Genomic DNA, 23,535 nt, shown 5'->3' with positions numbered 1-23,535 from the left:
GGAGGGATGCATTAATGCTTTTATGTATTTTTTTTTTTTTTGAGACAACGTCCTGCTGATGACAAACAATTGAAATCACAATAAATAAAAAAAAACATGGTTGACAAAAGGAACTGTGTTTTTAAGTAAACTGTGATACTTACAGTTTCTTTGCTTTGAAGGCCTCTGCAAACTCTCGGACGCTTCTCAACGATGCCAAGTCCAGCATCATGGCCTCAACACGAGCTTTGTGCTAAATGGAGAGGAAAAAAAAAAGTATATAAAGCATCTTAAGCATCCATCAAAACACACAGCGTCTTTCTCATCCATCATTATATATTCGCTAAGCCATCGGCCACCGGTTACACTTCCTCAGACATTCCCCACCTGTGCATTACTCCGGGTGCTATACGGCAGCGAGGCTTTAGCCACTGATATACTGACATGCCCACATTTAAATCAACTCTCTATCCGCTGCAATAAATCAGGAATGCATTTCCACCAGGAAGAGTTGGACAGTCTGCGGCTGGATAGCATCTCCATAGGCTTTTTATGGCACTTTTATGATTCCCCACACTCATCGTATTGAATCCATTCAGTATTTACATTAAGTGAGCAGCGAGGTCTTGCAGAAACCTGTGCTCTTATGAAGTCTGTAATGGCATATAGAATAGGCTCGCAGGGATAAATAATGGATGAAAAAAGCCAAATCTGCAGTAATGGTGCCGCTCAGCACTGGCTTTTAAGTTTACCTTTGATCGCTCTGTAACACAATCAATAAGAGGAAAGGTATATAAATCACTCCAAAAGATATAATCATACACTGACTGGTCACAGGTCAAACACAGGTCCCCTGAGGTAAGAAAGGCTTGTAGTTGTAGTTACATGCTACGTGCAGAAAAAGCGAGGATTTTGCATGGTCCCTTCATCATACACTGCAAGTGAGAAAACACTACAGTAAAAAAAAAGCAGCTTGATGCCAGTTTAGCAGGTCCAGTCTTGACTTCAGCAGCATCTGTGATGAGGGAGTTGGTTGATGAATGAGCATCTGAACTCTGCACATATTAGAGTGGGCTTAAGAGACACAGGGCATTTTAATCATGCCACATACAGTACAGTAGCAGGTTAACACACACACACACACACACACAAAATAATAAAACTGCAAGCTCAGCACTTCCCGCACATCAACGAGCCGTCTGTCAGCCAGTAACTAGCACTAATCAACTACACTGCAATCAGTTCTTTAGTACCAACTCTATAAGTGTACGGTGCCACGAGGACGCCAACACAATCGTGTCTGCTCATACACACATGCGCCCAGCCTCATTAAAATAGGAGCAGATACAAAATAGCTGTCCAGCTAATTTTCTGGATAATTGCTTTACACAGTGCATTATCAGATCTTGACTGGAGCCTGGTGCAGAGGTATCTGGCACTCTTGACAGAAATGTCAGATCTCACAGTTGAGCGTCAGATAGGGAGCCGTCTCTCGTTTTCCCATAATGTTTGACGCATCTGCTCGCTGTACAAGTCTTTTTTTGGGGGGGCCAAATTAGTATTAGTTACGAGGTGTCGAAATCCACAGACAGCATAAGGCACGCAGGGCCGAGTTAACCCCCGCCACATGCTTTGTGTTGACTGAATGTCCTGACTGCCTGCCAGACTCAGAACATACTAATGCACCATGGTCTCCATGCTAAGAAGTACAGTATATTGGCCTGAAACGCTAGACTGGTGTCCGAACTTTGATATGTTACATGCTATTTACTGAAATATCGGATAATTAAGGTGTTGTAAGCATGTGTGGCTGTGTAGTTTCTTAAAATAAATAAATAAATAAATAAATAAATAAAAATCAGGTGTTGGACACTTTAGACACTTTGAAGAAGTGCGCTGTAAATATGCTGATGGACATGAAAAAGTCAAGCACCGAGCCTGAGGCCCTCCTCCTAAACAAGAGTGACAGATTTAAAAAAGATCACCATTTGATCAGACTAATGACTGGAAAAAGAAATGTAGATGCAATGCGTGTATGACTTATTTTAAGTCAGGCTTCAGTAGCCATGCTTGTCAGGCCTTACTGTGTGAACACTGTAGCATAAGAAACAACAGCTGGTGAGAAACACACAGCACAGACATGAAGACTAATGACTAAATGACGAAGACAACTGTTTTCCATAAGCAGAGTGAGACGTTGCAAGATGCACTGTACGAAACTGGGGCACAAGTTTGGTGTGAACGTTAATCTCCGGTTTCATAACGCTTCCAATTTTCTGAATTTCAAGCTTGTCTTTCAATAGCTTACCGGAAAAAAGATAAAGGCACTTACCCAAAGCTCCCTCCCTATTTACCCCCCCCCCCCCCCCCTTCGCTCTTTCCCTCCCTGTACGACTCCCTCCATTTCTCTCATTAACTCGCCACCGCTATCCATTAGCTGAACCGATTAAGAATACATGCACTCCATGGTTTCCTTTTTCTTACAGTCTTCACAGAGCACAAGCAATCAACAGAGCACAGAACAGAGTAGCGGACTGTCATTGATAAATTACCTGTCCCCTCTGAAAACCATTTATCTATTTGGGGCCGTGTGTGATAGGGACCTTGTCAGTGCTGCGCACTCCGCTCTCCCTGCTTCTCCATTCAAAAAACTAAATCATATGAAAAAGGCAATAGAACATTTCCATATGACGAATATGCGCAGGTGGAGCTGCCAGCCTGCTCTACTCTGTTTGAGGTAGCGTGAAGCAAGTGGGGGCCACGGTCACATAGAGCAGACAAATGGCCTGGAGAAAGACCATTCTTCATCAAAGAGCACAAGACGGAGGAAGGAGAAGGGAAGCGGTGAAAAAGGAAAAAAAAACTAGACAGATGATAAGTAAAAGACAGAGAAAAAGAAAGAAGGAGAGAAACGACAGAACAAAAAGACAACACTGGATTCGCTCACCCTCTCTGGGATTGGGAATATGGAAGTTCTTCCAGCTGGGCCGTCCTGCTCAGTCCCACAGGAGCCCTGTCAACTCATATAACCACAGAAACGTGTTCCGCCTGCCGCTATCCGCCTCTACGCTGTCCATTAGTTATGCCTGCTATCTATTCTAGAGCATCGGTCTCTCATGTCTGCAGATTGCAAGACTAACAGTACATGACACTCAGAAATAAAGCAGATGTCCGGGAACAAGCGCTGGCAAAAGACTAGTTAGCCGCGAACACCGCGTCCTGCATTCGCATGGCAGTAGTAGCGCGATGTTGGAGTTTGATGTGCGAGTGAACTGGACCAACTTTACAGACATTTTGTCCATCAACGGTACTAAAACTGTCTCGCAGGCAACGGTGGAGAGAAATATTTGAAAGCGGCGTGGCGTGCTACAGTAAGGCCACATCACTCACAGTCATTTCATGATCAAACTAGAATACATTATGGCGCCAGGCTTCGGAATAAGACGCGTTAACTGAGCGCTGTGTACCCCAACACTTTCCGCATGGCTACGGGAGGAGGCGGTAAATGTCTCCATATCCTCCACCTTTAGCCACAGCTCAGCTCTGAGGGAGATGAATTGGTTCGGTGGGAGTTAGCAGCTGAAATAGCACTCGCAAATTATTTGATAAATGCGAGATGGAAAGGCGACAAACAGGTTTATTTTTACAGTGATGGCACCGAAGGCCTCAGGGCGCTTCCCCAGTCTCCATCACCCCCCCCCCCCCCACTGGAGGGCAGCGTGATTTATCACAGACCTGATGAAGAGGAAAGCTGAGAAATGGGATGGGACTAGGACGGAGAACAAACGAGGACCGAATTCGTCGAGGCACCGAAGTCCCTGAAGTCAGCCGGCTCCAAAACAAATATGCTTTTTCATTAAGAATCGAGAAGACAGGGTGATTTCGAGACAGTCCTAAACAAGCAATCAAGGTAGATAAAAGAAAAGGAAGGGCACACACACCCGTACAATATACTCAGGAATATATGGATGTGTCCAACCTTTGCACAGGGATCAAAACTGGGAATTCCACTGATAGGCACACAATAAGACAATAACGGGAAAAAATTGAGCAGAACTATATTCTATCCATTTGTCCAATATTTCCTAAAACAAAATATTAGCATCACATGTGTAGAATGGCATTTCTGCAATTTATAAAACACAACCATGCATGAATGTCAGCTGCGTGGTCTATTACCACCCGTAAGAGTAGCGCCAATCTCCACTTCATCAGCAGTAATTGATATAAAACTTAAACAGGATCAAAAAAGAAACAAAAAGAAAAAAGGCAGATAGAAACACAATGGATTTCCCTAGTTTAAAAAAAAGAAAAAAAGAAAATAAAGAAAGAAAGAGTGAGTGAGCGGTCTGAACGCCTGCTTTCCTCTGAAGATTGAAGTCTTGTGATGAAAATAAAGTTTATTGCCTGGAAAGAGGAGGGAAAAAAGCATGTAGAAGCATTAAAGCGACAGAGGTGAACAATTAGACAGATGGCCAGGTTTCAGAGGAAGAAGCAAAAATAAAATGAGAGAAAGACAGTGAGAGAGAGAGAGAGAGTGTGAGAGAGAGAGAGAGGGGAACACATGAACAGAATCATTCAGGAATTTTATGAGGAGTCTGACAAGCCCACATCTCTTCAAGGGCACAGCAGGAGCGAGCTCGGAGGCTTCCTCGGAGAAACTTTGAGCTAAATGCTGAGTGGGCAGTCGGTGGAGGATACACCGAGAGCAGAGATCATCACCGGGCCGAAGTCTCCGAGCATTACAGTTAGCCCCTGATGGTGACCCCAGAGCATTTACAGTTAAATAAAGGAAGTCAAGTCTGTCAAGACTGCGCCGTGGCAATATGATCTTTAAAAAGTTTAAATGAAATTTTTTTTTAGCTTAAAGGGTAAAATTTGGTTTAAAAAAAAAAACAAAAAAACAATTAAGTGAGAACAGAAGCTTCATGAAAACAGTTCTGATAATAAAGGACGGCGTGTTTTACTAATAAAATCCTTCTCGATTTATTCCTTGGGTGTCTGGAATGAAATATACGATTATTAATAAGAGATATTATGGATATTCTTTCAAAATGTATTCCTGAGGATGAAAAAATGAATTAATTTATCTCTGTAAGATCTGCGAAATGCAAGAAAATGCATTATCCTGCCTGCAACATTACCACTTGTCTTTTTCTCTCATTCTTCCTCTTCACACTATTTTGGAAAAAAGAAAAAGAAAAAAGAAGAAGTAGCTAGGAAAAAAAAAAAATCAGTCACCTTGTGAAGACCTGACCACACAAAATTGGTCATCAACTTTTAAGACTATATTTTATCATGTTTTTTTTTTGAAAGCAGAAAAGAGGTGAGAAAAATGGTCAGTGCTCATGCTCCATATATCATCCTGTCACAATTATGACATTCGTTCATAAATACCCACCAATCTCCTCTCCACCTGGCTGCTTCCACTATTCAAGCCCTGTGGAAACAGCTAATTACTGCTCGCTCTCTCTCTCTCTCTCTCTCTCTCTCTCTCTCTCATTTTTGGTTCTTTCTACTATTATCTCTCATTTGTTCTTTCATCCTGAAGGAGTTGAGAATAGAGAAGAAGAAGAGGAGAGCATACAACATCCCATACAACACACATGTAACACACCAGCACACAAAAGCATAAACTCGCTCACATGTGCGCACGCGCACGCGCTCACACACACACACACACACACACACACACACACACACAGCAATTAATAAAGAGGCCGGTCCCTTCTGAGCACTGGGAGAACTGCCTGTTCAGCACATAGAAGGAGAATATGCAATTTCCCCAAGTTAAGTCTATATTAAATTGATTTCTTCTTTCACTGAGATGGGCTGGGCTCTCTTTCTCTCCATCCCTAATGAAAGGCAGATCATCTACAGGTTTTCTCTCTCCTGAAATCAAGTTACAAATCAAGTACTGCGAGATACAGAGAAGGGGGCACGGAATGATTTTTCAGCTGAGAATAAGCAGGAAATCAGCACATACGTATACACACACACACACACACACACACACACACACAGGTGTAAAGCAACAGGCTCAATTCAATCCGACTGATTAAAATGTGTTAATGACGGAACATATATCTGATATGAATCCAGATACCAGTATGTGAGGTTCAAGTACGAGAAGCACATTAAATAGCAGACTCGTGTGAAATGAGTCCGAGCCTTATACAGCACTGTCAAAAAGTCTTGTATTAAATGTAATTAAATGATGCAGATAAAATTAAAGAAACATGAACCAATGTTTTACTGCGCCAGGCTGCACACTGCCTAAAGATACATTTTAAAAATTGCTTGTTTCTGCAACAACCTCAGCAGCAACCTCGTTTCCCCTCTCGTCTGTTCCAACCACTCAGCATTCAGCATCACCAGTATCCTAATCACCAGCCTGATCATCTGCACCTTTATCTCACTGATTCATATCTAAGGTTAGATGATTCATAGGTCACTGTGCATCCTAACAAATGAACAAATTGCTCTGAAACTGGTCAGGTACACTGAAAATGAGAGAGAAAAACGTGCAAAAATAAAAAAAAATGTCTTTCAGGAAGTCTGGAGAACTATTCCTTAAGATAGCATTAAAATACAATAAAGTCTGGCTTAGCAAAATTAGCTCAAGACTTGAAAATGTCTAAATTTGCTCCGACTGTGGCACAATCTACTCAGAATACTCACACACTCAAATGCACATTAAAAAAAAAAAGCCTGAAAAGCGATCCACCATCAAAGCTTTCTCATAAAGGTTAAAGGGGTAAATGAGCACAAACAGGCCGTATTCCCATATTCATTGTGTATAACCGAAGTGGAACGGCAGAAAGGCAGCAAAAATAAAACAAATAAATCCACTCGCACTCAGACCACCCACAGGCCTCTTTTCTCTCCACCCTTCTCATCTTCCCTCTGTCCCACTCTCTCTCTCACTCGCTCCATCTAGGCACTACAGGGGGAAATTAGATTTGCATCAGAAAGTGATGTAGATTGAAATAATGCATCTTTATCGCCGGAGATATTGAGATTTACTCCCAATTTTCCTCAGCCCTCGCGGAGATCTGCTCACCGTGCAAAAATTTACCAACACATCTGCCATGTTTCTCCGATATCCTAACAACTAGACATTAATGCAATACCTATTGCTCCCTAATATTTCAGAAGGAGAAATAAGCGCCACCAATTACATATTTACACTGGGTGTATTTTGCAATTCTGCAAGTTTGTTTTTTTTTTTTTTCCTTTTTTTTCTCCCCTCTCACTCTCTCTGTATGTAATTTAGTGGACAGAAGAAGATTTAAGGAAATTTCCATTGCCTATGTTAGATCTAAATGAAGTCTGTACAAGGTAAATCGTATTGTGCTTGAGCAAAACTTCATATTGTTAATGTCAGCAAAATGACTGCTCCTAGTGACACAAAATAATGAGGTTTGGTTTTTTTCTTAGTTTTTTTTGCCACGCTTCTTTCTTTATGACTGCATTCCTCCAAATCAAGTTTTATGTAATTTCACTCCAACAACAATCTAAAGTTTTTTTGGGGGGAAGAAAATCCACCCATCTTAACATCTACAGGGCTGAATCATGAAAATGTAGCAGGTTGTACCTTTCGATGCATCCTATTCCAATTAAGCTTTAAATAACAAATACATGAAATAAGCTCCAAAAAGAAGCTAATATAATTGAATTGGAGAGAATATGAGCTGCGGGCGACCGAGATACTAAATACCTTATGTAGCTCTTTTATTTATATTTCACAATTTAACATTAACACATGAAAATGCATTTCACTTGAAGATAATATAAATTTTTTCTGTCTCAGTAAGCCATGATTTATCAGATTTAAAAAATAATAATAATACAAAAACCACACGTTACTGATGTAATTAAATAAAATATATTCATGTAGAAATATCAGCAGTTTACGTTTATATTCATAGCTTATGAAAATACTACTGGAGCTTTATATAATTAACTTTATTTTTTATGTATTTTAGACATAGAATTAAAAACTATAAATCTCGTTTACTACACCACACAGCAAATAGCAAATATGCAAGTTGACTAAATTTATTCTATTTAAAATATGACTGAAGTAAATCAAAATACAAGCAAACAAATAAATATATATAAATGAGGCCTTGGGCAAATAACACGAAAGCAAGCCGACTTTCTCGCGCTCGTGTATTCGTGTAACTCCATCACTCCCAGCGTAATCCCAGAGTTCATAAAGTAATGTAATACATTTACGGTGCAAATCGTGACCAAAGGTCATAGGTCAGGAAATCGCAGGCTACAGTTGAAGGTTCCTTGACGTGGAATAAATCACAGGTTGTAAACAAATTGTGTTATTGCTTTATTCATGAAGCCTAATTCAATTTAGAGGAAGATGAGACTTTCGACAGGACGTAGAGACAGAGAGAGAGAGAGAGACGGGAGACGTCGTCGGACACGGCGACACAGACATCTCATCCTGTTCGTCTAAGCTGCGGCAGTAAGTGCATTAAAGTGAGCCTGCAGAGGCTTGGTGGATAATCAGACTTGTGCTCCAAACATCATCAACACTTTGCCTTCTATCTCTGGACTAATTAAATCATCTCTAGTGCAAATCGAGTTAGACTCTAGGCCTGGTCGGGCTCTCCGGACAAGCTTGTGCTTCAACTGGGAGGGAAGACTTGAGGAGTTGAGGAGAGAGGAGAAGAGACAAGACGAGAAAGAGGATAAAAAAGGAGATGGGGAAAAGTGGTGAGGACGGAAAAGGAGTGGATTATCCATGAAAGAGTAAAAGAGGAAAGGGTAAGGATAAAAATGGGAGAGGAAGGGAGATTAGAGGACAAAAGAGGAGAGGAGGGGACAGAATGCAAAGAGGACAGAAAATTAAAAAAGTGAAGAAGATACAAGAGGAGAGAAGACAAAAAGAGAGTAAAAGAAATGACGAGAGGGAAGCGTAAAAAACAAAAATAATAAAAACGGCTATGGATAAGGGGGTAAAGGATAATAGTTGAGAAGAGATTAACAAAGAAAGAGGTAGAAGGAGAGAGAAGATAGGAGTAGGAGAGAGATTAGGAAAGGAGCGAGGAGGAGGAGAGATTAAGAGGGGAGAGAATAGATTAATAGACTTCGTTGCTGCTTACTTGTATAATCTGAGAACTGGCAGCTGTAACGAAACAATTTCCATTTGGGATTAATAAAATACTCTATCTATTTAGTCAAAAAGAAAGGCAGGTGTAATTACTATTAAAAAAGGAGACAAGAGGAGAGGAGTGACAAGAGATTAAGTAAGAAACAGAAAGATATGTTTAAGTAAGTTTGAAGGAGGAAAAGACAAGTCAAGAGAGAATAAGAGAGGAGAAAAAAGGTTAAGATTAAGTTTAAAATGGGGCAAAGTAAGAGGAGATTAAAATTTCGTTTAAAAGGAGAAAAAGGGAGAAATTAGGAAAAAGATTAAGACAGGAGATGCTAGTAGTAATTAAGCAAGGGTATGAAAAAACATAAGAGAAGTGACTAAAAGATGAGAGAAGAGATTCAGAAAGGAAATAAGAGATTAATCGAGAAGAAATAAAAAGAGTGATTAAGATGTTAGAGAAGTAGAAGATGACAAAAATTACAAAATTGAGGTTAGAGGATGATGAGAGGAGTGCAGAGATGAGGAGAGGAGGGGAAAGGACAAGGGACATTAAGACCGTAACAGGAAAGGAGAGATTAAGAGATGAGAAGAGAGATTGATAGAGGTAAGGAGAGATTAAAGATGAGATGGGAATATGGATTCAGAGAGGATTTGAGAGATTAAGAGAGGACAGATGAGAAGAGGAGAAAATAAGAGAGGAGATGAGATATTAGGAGCAGGGAGGAGATGTTGGGAGAGGCTGAGTATGAGTAAAGATTAGAGAAAAGAAGAGGATTGAGAGGTGCGAGTTGAGCTGAAGAGACGAGATGACCATTTGAACTGTAGCAGGTAAATGAACACTGGATTAATTTTACTCTCCCAACAAGACACAAGCGACTGCATAAATAAACACCTTTTTGGTATAGAAACAGTCTACATTCTCCTTCCGTATTATTATGAGAAACAACACATTTTCCTCATTAAGTTATAGGTATAAATGCTCTAAAGCATGAAATTACCCTCGAGCCTCCCTCTCTAAATAACCTGGTTTGCAAACAAATGATCCATGTAAAAGTAGTAAGATGCAGATTATTAAAATAATAGGAGGGACTGAAATTTGCATCCACAGAACTATTCAGCGTGCACAATGCAATTACTTCACTCATGCCTCTCCTCCCTCCTTCTTCGTTCTCAGTCCTACTGAGCAGCACGAACACACCGCTCGTTCAATCGCAAAGGACTCCAGGCTTTTCTGATAAACCTACAAAGATGATTTCTCATCCATAAGAGTAATAATTCCTGGCTTATGAACTAAAAGAAAAATATATTTCCCAGACAACGACCTTAACTTTTCACTTGATTTTTGAAATTGTGGGGCTGAGAGCGAACGCATGCGCCTACACTTACTTACTGAACGCCCTAATCTCTCCGTCTTTTGTTCGACAATCCTTTACACTCGTTTCCAGGATAAACACAAACCACTAACTTTGTATAGACACAATAACAACCCCCTAACTCTCAAACGACCAGCAGCCCCCATGTTGGGTGACTCTCCCATATGGTCCAAATGGAGAGGAATGACCGTCCGTCCATGCTAAGATCTGCATTATGTTTGAGTTATTGTCGCCATTTGCAATTCAGAGTGGCTCTTTGGAGAGTTGACCACCTTGGTAACACCCCATCAGTGTAGAGGTACACCGTGCAATCAGAGAGATTTACCATGCTGAGCTGAAGCTTCCAAAGAGCACGGGGTGCCGGAGTACAAGCCATTCCCAGACTCCCATTCTCAAAAAAAGCCCTACTGGGCCACATTCTAGTGGAGAATAGCTGCCACATTTAATGAGAAAGATCCAGGCCGAGAAAGGGAGAGAGACACATAAAGATAAAGAGAGAGAGAGAGAGACAGAGGGACGATAAAGACAGACAGAAAGAGAGAGAGAGAGAGAGAGAGAGAGAGAAAGATGATGAGGCAGACTGACAGACGAGAAGAGAATTTGCATTCAGTCCAAATTACATTAGTCAAAATTAACGTTGTTCCTGAAAGAATAGTTCTTTTTTATTTTCTAATAATATCTAGAAGAAACAGTTGTAACTGGATCGATTCCGATCACCTACTCAATAATATTTATCTGATATCACAGTACATATATTTAGATAAATGAAGTGCTGGTGCATTCAGGGACACGAACAGCTGCAGTAAGAAGCGACAGCCAAGAAGTCACTTATTCTAATCACATATTTTAAATATGGTGAACATACTGTATAACGCCATATGTAAAATCAAGTAAACAAAACAATAATTTATTCATGAATCATGTATTTTCACATATATTTTCACAGTTAAGAAATAATCTGTAGGATTATTATATACTTTTATGTTGATATTTTTGCAATATATTATATATATATATATTATTATATTTTAACACTAACAATTTAACAATGTAATTTTATTTGAAAAAAAAAGCCTTATTAGAAAGGAAAAGGAAAAATATTTTCTATATTATACAAACATTATCTTATGATTAATCGATCATAAGATACGTTTTATTATTAAAGGTCTACTTTTGTCCTGAATAAATAGAAAAAAAATCTTTTTTTTTTGCACATAATTTTTCTTCTACTTAGGCAACAAAAATAATTTGAAATATTTTATTAGAACCCAACGTACAAGTGTTTAATTCAAATACTGTGACATAAAAATACATTTCAATTATCTTTCTATTCATATTTCACAAAACTCTTTTAAATGTGCAGGAGAATTTTGTGATTTTCAATTATTAAAAAAAACATGACATGCTATTTATTAAGATGGCGTGTGTGAGGCAGAAGCCAAAAGTAAGCTGAAGAGAGATAAACAAAAATAAAAAAAAAGAAGAAGAAGAGAACAAGCAGGGCTTTCCGATAGCTGGGGATCAGCTATTAGCCGAAAGAGAGAAAAATTGGGGCCTCTGAAACATTAATCAAACTCTTCACCTAGTGGGCAGCCATATGGCGGAACAGCATGTGCATCGTGCAAACTTGCTGATCGCCAGTAACAGGGTGCAATTAATTCCGCTGGCTGCATCCAGCACAGGCCTACCAGTTTAGAGCCCTGGGAGAGAGGGCTGGGAAAAAAGTGCTGCTCTTCTCTTTCCTGCCCAAAAAACAGAGGGATCAAATTCAGAGTGATGAATGAGAGGGAGAACCGGGCCCTCGTTCCTACACTCGAGAGAGAATGACTGCACATGGATGGAGAGATTAAGACAGGGGGGGAAAAAAAAGAACAGAATTGAGGAAGAGAGAGAATGAAAAGGTAAATGTCTCAAGACTAATCACTCATCCAATCACTGCATTATCACACGTAAAAACATTATTAGCGAAGATCCTCCTCACAACCCTGTTCACACACTCATTCGTTTCGGCATGCAAGGACTTGATTTTCCCTGCAGCATTCCCGATCGATCCTTTTCCAAACCTCTTCTACTTATTTACTATTTACTACTGACCCTCTCGGTCAGCTATTGTTCCGTCTTCACTTAGGAATTCTTGTCAAAAACTTCTGTTTTTCTTGTTCGGCAAAATTAGCATCTCTTTTATGCTCTTAATGAAGTGGAGGCTCCTTAACACATAACATAGAATATTTCAGTAGAGGAAATGAGATCCTGTTAGCTATTCCCCAGGTCCTTCGCCTCTCTCCGGCCCATACCAATATCTGAAATGACTTTGGGGATGTTTGCTTCATTAGAATACACCCCGCCTCCAAAGACTTATTGTTCATTTTCGACCATGTATTATGACCCTGGTGGGACGCTGTTAATGAGAGGAACTCTGTGTATCTCAACTTCCTGGGTGGACAGCTCTGCATTTCCTTGCTTTTTTGCTTATGTCCAGAAGGCTAGCGCTGAATAATGAAGTGCATTCATCACAGGAACAACAACACTACCGTGTGCTCTCAAACACCACACATAGACACAAACACACAACGCAAACACACACAGATTTGTCTGTACCTATAAATTACAAAAGTAATGTGCATGAAAAGAAAAAAAAAACATTTCTTTACATGCTTATACAGTCTTTTACAAATTAACCTAGAGCCAAAACATTGTTACAGTGTGAGTGTGGTGGCGCCCTGCACCCTACAAAGCAATCGTCTTTATGGTTGCCACCGGGCTCGGTCATCAGTGGATTTATGATTATTTGAGTCTGTGGGCCCTTGCGCTCAGCTGGGACCTAATGAAGTGCTATTCACACAGCCTTGCCTGCGAGCCTGGTGTTGAGATTGGGTGCTGGTTAACTGTTTTCAGTTCCTGAAGGCTTGTGAACGCACCAAAGCACAGCGTTAGCTGAGGCCTTCCTCGTCCTTTACAAATCAGTAAGTATCCCTTCCTTTCATTAAGCCACTTCAAAATTGGTATAGAATAATCATCATCAGCAGGGTGGTCCTTTTTTTTTTATATAAATATGCATACACAATACAGAAGCCTTTTTATTTATCTCGATCCTAACCCATAACTCTTATAACCACTCCAGGTCACACACAAGCACCTCAATGAATCTGACCCTGACCCTTATTCCCACCTGTGAAACCGCCTAGCACTATCATCTCTCTCTCTCTCTCTCTCTCTCTCTCCGTCTCTGGCCAAGTGTTGTTTTTTTTTTCCTCAGACGGTGAGAAAGTGAGCGCGAACGGCAACCATCATTAATCAATACGTTGGGCTTTATTTGTGATAATTCATCATGACACAATATTAATGGGTGGCTGTGCCCTTCAGAGGTGAGCCTCATGCAAATGCAGAGGGGGAAGCAATTAACTTTCGAGAGACGCACAGATGATTATAAATGACAAGGATATGTCAATTACCGCAGCCAATAAAGGGAGACAGAGGCTGCGAGGGCAATCTATCCACTTTACAGCTCCTCCTCAGCCCACAGGCTCTGTCTGTACAGGGTGAATACAGGCTGCTCGAAGGCGACTTCTCATGAATTCCAACCTTTTGCTACCAGTGTTGATTTATTTTATTTATATTTTTTAAAGGCCGGCTAAGCAAATAGTAATATTACAATATATTAGCAACATTCCAGGACTTCATCAGAAATATTTTTTAAGATGATTTTTTTTTCTCTGGAAAAATATGACAAAATCGCTCTCAAGAAGTCAGGAACTTTACATTCAAATACACTGAGAAAAGATGGACACGCATCTAAAGCTAATTCTCCCCGCATTTCTTTAAGACTGTACAAGATCCCATTAAAATCTTGTCTGGAATCAAGTTATCCTCTTACTGTAAATACCTACAATTAAAGAAAATTTGCTGCATTCTGATTATGTCCTTAAAACCAGAAATAATTGGAAAAAACTCGCTATAATAGCAGCAACTGTATTCCTAAAGAAAACATTTTTTTTTAAATCAATAAAAAATTATTATTATGATATTATTATATAATTATTACATTTTTTTGAAAGACACAAGTCTACTCGTTTCAGTGAGTGCATACTCATAGTTGCTTTGCAAGTCACTATACAAGTCATCAAACACTTAATATTCCATCAATTGATTGTTATTAATTTATAATATTAATTTCCATTAATTTATAGTTATTATGTTTTATATGAAGTAATTAATTTAAAATGTCTGCACTGCCAATGCCACTAACATTTTTGGAGCCCTCCCCTGAGTTTCATCCAACTACTGTTGCCTTTTGGACAAATGTCACAGAAACGAACACAAATGGAGTTTAATTTTTAAAAAACTCTGACGTTGTCAGAAATTTGTGATCTGCTGTTTTCAGTCACAAGAGCACTAAATCGGCCACTGGTGAGCACATGGCATTATATGTTTTAAGACTAACAGCTGTACAGTGTGCACTTAAGACAGAGAAATATCTGAGTGTCTCTGGGTGACGTGAATATTTTAACATTTTGACTTATCACACAACCAGCCTATTAACACAACACACAATGCATTCGACATAGAGACATACAGTACTGTGCAAAGGTCCAGAGCTACGTCTCATGTTTTCATATTTCGCTTCCAAAGATCCAGACTTTCTTGTATTTTAATATGGTTTAAAAGAAGAGTTCTGCAGGCTTCCTGAAGGACTTTTTAGCCTCACATGTTTAGTCCAGGTCTCGTTCCTTGTTTTTGGTTTGTTAAGCCACACAGTGACCAACGTTTTAGTGTTAAAAAAACATCTAATTTAAGGCACAAACCAGTGAGAAACAGATTAGTAATGCTGAGTGATTGGAACAGATGAGAGGGGAAACAAGGCTGCTGTTGAGGTTTTTACATAAACAAGCTATTTATAAATTGTATCTTTAGGTACTTTACAGTAAAATATTTGTAGACATTTCTTTAATTTAATCTACATCAGTTCATTTAATTTAATATGAAGAAATGAGGTTTGGCTCAAGACCTTTGCACTGCACTCTCTTTCATGGTGAAGAGTTCACTGAAGGAGACAACGGCTCACCTGGAAGCCAGGACAGTGAAAGAGAAGCTCACCTACAACGCTGTGAAACGGCAAAGTCTATTAGCATGTGTCAGAACCACAAGATGCACTAAAGAAGAAATAACTAACTTCAAGCAGCGTTATCTGAAGGAGGGTCCAGGGATCAGGTCAGATGTTTTGTTTACTACACCACAGCTGTATACGATGTTTAAAGAGATGAGAGAGAAAATATTTCACATTTCCTCCTTCCTTAGCTTTAAGAAGTCTATGTAAACTCGGCAGGGTGACTATTCAGATTTAGCAATGTAGTTGCTGAGTCAAAGTATTGAACACCATTGTCTCTTTGTAGGTTCAGCCCTGAGGCTCGGTCCTTGCCCCTGCAGTGCAGCTGAACCAGAACGGGCTTATTCCTAGCCTTAGCACAGAAAGGACAATCCTGGCTAGCAGCCCTCTAATTTCCCAGCACTAAACAATCAACAACCACCAGGGGACCTGTACAGCACATTACAAGTTAAGCCCTCATTTTGTCGCCAGGGCACAGGGAGATAAAAAATAAAACGGAAAGGTGGAAAAGGAGGGGGGAAACCTGAAACTTACCCTCCGTTTTGACCTGTGGCTGTACCCAAGGAGCAGTGAGGGAGCCCAGAGGTGTCAGAAGTATTTGGGTGGGTTTTCCTAGGAGCAAGTGTGGTTATTGTGTCTGAGGTCTGCTGGGGACAGGAGAGCAATATTGTTTTAATGTGTGTGTTAGTGGAGAGGGGAATGGATAGATTAAGACAGAGTCCCAGACCAGCAGGAGCCCAGTTCCCTGAGCACAGCTCGGCTAAGCTGCACAACATTTAAGAATCAGTATGTGCTGGAGTGTGTGTCTGTGCTTGTGTGTGTTGAAGCAATCGCTAACAGTACTGTAGTTACCACAAATAATACTACCAGAGCAAAGAAAACTTTGTCAGTTCAATACAATTCAACGTACAAATCAGTGTTCAATTAGTGCATCCAAACAAAGGATAAGGGGGAAAAAAGTGGAAAATGATTACACCATAATTCCTTTAAATAGAGTAAAGCTAAGACATCATGAACTCAACAGAAATGCAAATGTATTCTATGTAATCTCATGTTTATGGTTTCCATGTGCAATGATGATGTGCATATAGGGTGGGCTAAAACATCTGTGATTAATGAGACCGTGTCACACAGCGGCACCAAACAACTCGTTTAAATGGTTCACCATGAATAATTTTAACAAACACGCCGCTGTCTTATCAGAGGTACTCGATGATTCATTTGATAAGACATAATAAATGCAAGAGGAGTCCAAGCAAGGGTTTCATCTGTAGCTGCCTCTCTCGAATCGAACGGCAAAACACAAATACACAATGATCCTTTTTGGTAAATTCCACATTCCGACTGTAAAACTGCAAATCGCTCATGTTGGGCGCTAGATCATAATTAGCATAACGCTTCTTAAAAAGACGCTGATAAAGTATAACAACTTAGAGATTTGCAGCGAGCATCATCATTAGACAGGTTAATCCTTTTTTTGCACCAGAGCACATAAAAATGTTTTAATGCTTTCAAAATTACATCCTATCAGTTTTTCAATTCATTCGCAACTATTTCCTAAACCTGCTTACTAGACATGCGATCAGCAATGCCATTTATTTATTTATTATTTTTTTACATAGTATAATGCAAGCTGTGTGTTTCTTTTATTTTGATTACTTTGGATTTCTGGATCTGGTTTCATTATACCCTATTAATAACAGGACAAAACCAAGGAGGGACATGCATTGCAACAGACAAGCATAAATTACTTATTATTCCCAAGCACTGAGCTGTTAGTGTCTCTTATTCGGTGTGCTTGTGCATGTCAGTGTTGTGCAGTCATAGCCACTGGTTACCCTGCAAGTAGCTGAGCTTTAATATGGTGCTGGATGAGAGTGGTTTGTTCAGGGCAAAGGTAAAGATTTCCCAGAACTGAGCACTAAATGCAGGCAATTTATTAAACAAATGTACCATGTGCATACATTTGTTTAATAAACTGCGTGCTTCTTATAGCAAGGACAAGTCACCTAATAGATCATGAGGCAAATGTCTTGTGTACAGTTTACATGCACGGTCAGGTCACTAGGAACTGGTGCGCTGCATTCAGATTATGAAACAAAACTCTTATGTGCTGTAGATCCCTGCATTGTATATCATGATCACATGGACCCAAATAGCCAGCCAAAACTTATCCTTAAACACTTGCTCTAAGTGCTCACCAAATAATTACCTTAAATTCTAGTAAACCTGAAGAACCTACACAGGTATAAAATTAACCAGAACACAAAGGGAAGGCCATGTAACAGCTGCCCTATGATTAGCAGTACATATTTTCAACCCGCTCTGTTCTTCAAAACTGCCCTTGTGTATCCATATCCTGAGATCCAATTTCAGCAAAAGATGCAGATTTCAGAGTTCAGTGAGGGCCAATTGAACATGTCCTGAAAGTACAATGGTGCTTTTCGGTCCCATATGGCAACCAAGGGGTGCGTGTGCTTCAGATGCCTTGTCACATAAATCATTTTGCAACAAAATACAAAACAGAATTCCACTGATGATGAAGAAAACACACATGGAAAAAAGGAGTCAAGTATTCGAATCGGCGCCGGCCTTGCAGACTCGGATCAACTGCAGAGAACCAGTGCCGAAATAATCTACTGTTCAATCTTTCTGCTGCCAAAGTAAATATACTGTACATACAATATTGCTTTAGAATACAAAGTCTTAAATGGCCATTTAGAATTTCTTTTTTTCAGTGGACATTAATGTCGTTATTCCAATTACTAACAACTTGGTTAATAAATGTTACCTAGAAAGTCATGAGTCAACCAAGCATTATATATATATGTATATATATATATATATATATATATATATATATATATATATACACATACACACACACACACACCTAGTTCTAAAGTATATACATACACACATGAACACACATAGTGGAACCTTGGATTGCGAGTAACTTGGTCTGCGAACATTTTGCAAGACAAACAAAAAAAGTTTTGATAAATTTTACCCTAAGGTCCCCGAGTGACGCAGAGGTCAAGTGCACACCCTATCATGTAATTTCCATTATTTCATATTTGTCCCGCTTCTGGAAAAAATCATGCTCGCAATCCAAGGTTTAACTGTGTATATAATATATGTTATATATTATGTTAGTCAGTCATTTTAATTAATTCCCCTACATTCTATAATATCTAGCAAGGTTTAAATTTTCAATTCATTAATGAACAACTTGTCACACTTATAACAGCTTATGGTTACATTTAATGCTGCAAAACATTCACAAGATAAGCTAGTTCCAGGTATCACTTCTGATATTAGAGTTATAATCAGCTGTTCTTGCCTACACTAAGCTTCTCCATATTAACAATGATAAAATTTGCATATTTCTTTGATAAATAATGTTTCTTCTAAAATGTTTTGGTCAAGAATACCATTAATCCTTTGGGCATGATTACATCTAATTTGTTTGTCTTGATCCTGTTGAGACACCAGCAATGGAATTACGAAACAGTTATATTGTGCTGTAAAACAAATAAGATTTACATTTATTATTGATAGAGTTTAAAACTTATATTTCAATCATTTAGTATTTTCCTGTATGTCCACTGATTTGACAATGGCTTAAAAAACTGCATCATAAAAATAAAAAAAATGTTTTTTCCACTTAACTGAAATAAACAAAAAGCATTTATATTAGTGTTGAGGCTTTGTCTCCAGTTGCCTCAACACCAATATAAAATGCTTTATATAAAATGGCAGTTTTTTTTTTTCAAAGAACTCAATTAGCCCTACTCAAAGTATATGAACTTTCTTATGTCGATGTCAATGAAACATTCAAGATGTTAACACTGGTCTTGTTTATAAAATATAGCGCAAACTAAACACTTGTCAAAGATTTATTCGTTATATTTTAGTTGTTCTTCATGATTTCAAGCCATGTAATGCTGTATAAATAGACATCTGTTAAATTTTTTTAATGATTGCATTAATAGTTGTAACTTATATGCAATACACAGTTAAACCCTTATTAAACAAACAATTTTTTTTATTTTTTTACTTTTTTTATAACCTTAACTTACAGTAGTTAACAAATTGTCAAGGAAAAAAAATAACCTAAACTTCTATGTTAAATATTTGGGTTCTACATATACTGTAGGTAGCATAAAGTAGTGGAAAGTGAGTGCAGTTTAATTAAATTTATATACTGTATATAAAATAAATCACAAAGAATTAAAATGTGCTTCATATTAAAGAGTAGAATTTTATATATAATTATTTATGTACTAAAAGTTGATACACTGTAAAATAAACGCAGAAGTCACTTGATGCATTATAGAATCTAAAGATTTAACAGATATTTTGGGTTTTAATTCATGATTTAATAGTTTACAGTATATGACCAGGCCTATTAACAGTATTTATTATTACAACGAATAATGCAACGAGAACTAACCTTTAAATAAATCTAATTCTATAGTCTTTCCTGATTTTTATTTCTTTCTATAGTGTACAACAAGGCTGAAGCCACCCAAAATATGCAACAATCTCCTTTTAAACAGATGATATTGAGATATGTCCTCTACCCATGCTCTGTAAAGCCTTCATAACGGTTTTAATCTGATGTACTGTTTGTTAATTGGTGATTTCTGAGACTGATAACTCTAAATGAACTTCTCCTCTGCAGCAGAGGGAAGTTTTGGCCTTGCCTTCCTGTTAGCCAGCTTCACCATGGTGCTTGATAGGTTTTGCAAATGCACTTGATAATATGGTACTTTTAGATCAGCTGTCCTCAGTGTCTTAAAATAACAACTGAGTGTTAATGATGTTTTTTACTTAATTACATAACGCCATATGTGTAACGACATAGCTAGGAAATCTCCAGCATTGTTTTAGAAAGTAGAAAATCCATTTAAAATTCATCTAGGAGGTGTCCAAATGTTTGACTGGTTCTGTGTGTATCTGTGACTCAAGGCATATCTGTTTTCTATTTAGACTAATACATAGTAAATAAACTTAATTGATTTGCTTAATCTGTGTTAAATTAAACAAATAAGACCCTCGTTAACCTCTTATAATGTACATATTACTTGAAATGAAATGTTACCAAAATATTTGCAAAGGTGCCATGATCAGCATTCTAGCCTTTTCTTTTCTCCATTCAATCTTCAACCACAATCGAGACCAGCATCCAGTGTAGCTGAGTCACCTGGACATAGCTTCCTCTAGACGAGTTTAAACAAAGATGCTTTGTGATCCAAGCTCAGCAGCTTACAGAACAGACACACTCCTCATTAACGCACGTAGAAGGGAGTTCACACTTTACTAACACTGAAACGTTAAACTTTTGCTTTCTTCTTATACATTCCCCCTTATCTTAAACTAGAACTCATACAATCATAACTACAGAGTTTAGCACTTTCAATTTGATACTTCTTTATTGGAGCAAATGGACATGTTTTGTACATGTCCCGGCTTCTAAACCAATAGATATGAAACAATGTATATTAATAGATTACTATCCAGAGAAATTAGTTAAAAACAAAGAGGAATGTGTGTCTAAACACTCAGCGCTGCCCTGAGCACCTGCATGTGAAAGGTTAAACATGGTCGCTTATCTAATTACAATGGCGTGTCTGTCTGCCTCAAAGATAATGCACATTTTAAACATTACAAGGTTGATCTTTTCTCTACTCACTCGCCCAGTAAACCTCTGCGGATCAGCAGGGATCACCCTAATTGGTTCCAAAGCACATCCTAGTAACACAACACCACTTTAGCTGCACAGGCCATGTTAATTTTCCTCTTGATTGGAAATAGAATTCTGCAAAAACAATGAATAACTGGTAACATGAGGCTAGGTGGGCAATTAGCATGATTACAAAGAGCCTTATTAGAATTTTTGACGCCAAACATGCTCAAAATCGGGGGGAAAAAGTTATTCTGGTCAACAGATGAGCCTTGATCAGAAATGTATTCTCCTCCTGGGACCCTACTAAACATCTCTCAGGGGATCATGAATCAGAGTTAGGCAGAATTTTACAAGCAATCAAGAAAACTAAATCTCATCCGCTCACTTGCTCTCTCTCTTTCTCACTCACACACACACTATTATTAACCATCCATTTTACCCTCACTTATGGTGCCAGTTCCCTTTAAAGTGACAGCAATGTAATGTAAGTTTCTTACTTTTTCCTCTCAAAAAAAAAGCCCCAAATGTGAATTACAAATACAGACTCACAGCTGAAATTTTAAAACACTGTGACATCTGCAACGAATATCATTCTTTTAATACACCAAGTGCAATTATTTTCTTTATCTAGTAATCCACTGGTTTTTGCAGCATTACTCAAGTAATCTCGCTTTAATGTATGCTTCTCAATAAAAATATGAATGATAAGCTTGTATGCTAATAAATGAGTAATCCCATCAACATTTATACAGACGTCCCCTAATGCCATTATTTTAATTATGGTATAATTTTTACTGAATTTGGGGGCTCCTAAGTTGTGTGTTTATAAAACGCTGTAGGCCCTATATGAAGATCGCTCCCTGGAGTTCGATTTCTGGATGATGCTACAGCCATCCGTAACCAGGACTCTAGCGAGCAGATTAGCGGTGCTCTCCCAGGGGGGTGGGTGGTATACTCACATCCCCACAAAGCAACACTAGCTAATCATGGACGTCGGTGAGCTCACACAAGCGGAAGACAGCAAAGTGCACTTTCCTTAGAGAGTGTCTGTGTGAACAGAAATTCTAAAGGAGGCAGCACACGTTAGGCTGCACCCTCGCTGCTTGGTAGCCGCCACTGATGGGGGAGTACCCTAATAAGGGGGGGATGTAGGATTAGATACAACTGGATAAAAATGATCCATTAAATGTTCGTTATTATGATAGACTTAAGTGCTAGTCAGACAGTGAGATTTGTGAAAATTTGGTGGAGCCTAAAACCGAGGTGTGTCTCAGTTACAGATGATTCTGATCATGGAGTTTCCTGCTAGAGCTAAATATAAACTCCAGCACAATTAGATGTAATCATGCCCAAAGTATGTTTTGCAATATAAAAAATAAACTATGCAAAAAGTTTACAATCCATTGTTAAATACATATGACAAATGGAAAGATATAAAGAATATTTTGTGAAATGATGAGCTAAACTTACAAAAAGTGAAAGCTCGGTTACATGTAGTACAATTAAATGATCTTAATTTAGTGTGTCATCTGGCTTTATAACATTGTGTGCACAAAGAGAGTGTACTAATGAGAGAGTAAGGATGTGCTGGGTCAAGTGCTATTCTCTATAATAGTTATATCCATATCTATACATAAAGCAATATACTGCCAAGATACATGACTATTAAGTGTTTCTTTCGATGCTTGCCATCTTCTCAGATTTATTACCTTTTTTTTTATTGTCTTATGTTTTTATTACATTTTATTTGAATTTATGAATATAATGAAATCTTTAAATGGTACAAAAATTATAAAAACAGTACATAAAATTTGTAGTCCCAAAAGCAGAAATCTATTACTGGTCCAGCGTTCTCAGTAGCCTTTTTTATTACTGCCTTCACAAAGATATATAGCTTGTTACACCTACTTGCAATGAACAATGCAAAACTGAAATAAACATTAAGGTTTTCATTTGACTCTCCCATGTACTTTATACTGCATTGTAGTTAAAATCATTTACCTAATTGTTTTTTTTTTTGGCAAGTGGTGGTCTAACCACTAATGAAAAACTCAATCCAGGACAGGTGTACTAAACAAACAATTGGCAACCCCAGAAGAGTAAACTACACATGGGTAATTTTCATAGTCCTAATGGCATGATTAGAAAACCTACTTCAATAGTTGCATAACCTGTCTCTGAATATTCATAATTATCTATCTCACCTACGTGGTTTAATGATGTGGCTGAAAGTATGGTTCATCACAATTCACCGCGAGTTTTACCGCTG

General features: G+C 38.5%; 1 protein-coding gene across 1 annotated transcript in view; it reads right to left on the bottom strand.

Annotated features, from left to right (window-relative positions):
• Positions 1 to 23,535, bottom strand: part of wwox (WW domain containing oxidoreductase) — a 168,703-nt gene that overhangs the window by 125,741 nt on the left and 19,427 nt on the right. The window contains exon 6 of the mRNA XM_053477901.1: positions 144 to 232. Within this exon, the coding sequence (XP_053333876.1) occupies positions 144 to 232 (89 nt within the window). The remainder of the gene's footprint in view (positions 1 to 143; positions 233 to 23,535) is intronic.

The sequence above is a fragment of the Clarias gariepinus genome, chromosome 2 (assembly GCF_024256425.1).
Source record: "Clarias gariepinus isolate MV-2021 ecotype Netherlands chromosome 2, CGAR_prim_01v2, whole genome shotgun sequence".
Classification (NCBI taxonomy): Eukaryota; Metazoa; Chordata; class Actinopteri; order Siluriformes; family Clariidae; genus Clarias; species Clarias gariepinus.
This window is presented reverse-complemented; position numbering and strand designations above follow the sequence as displayed.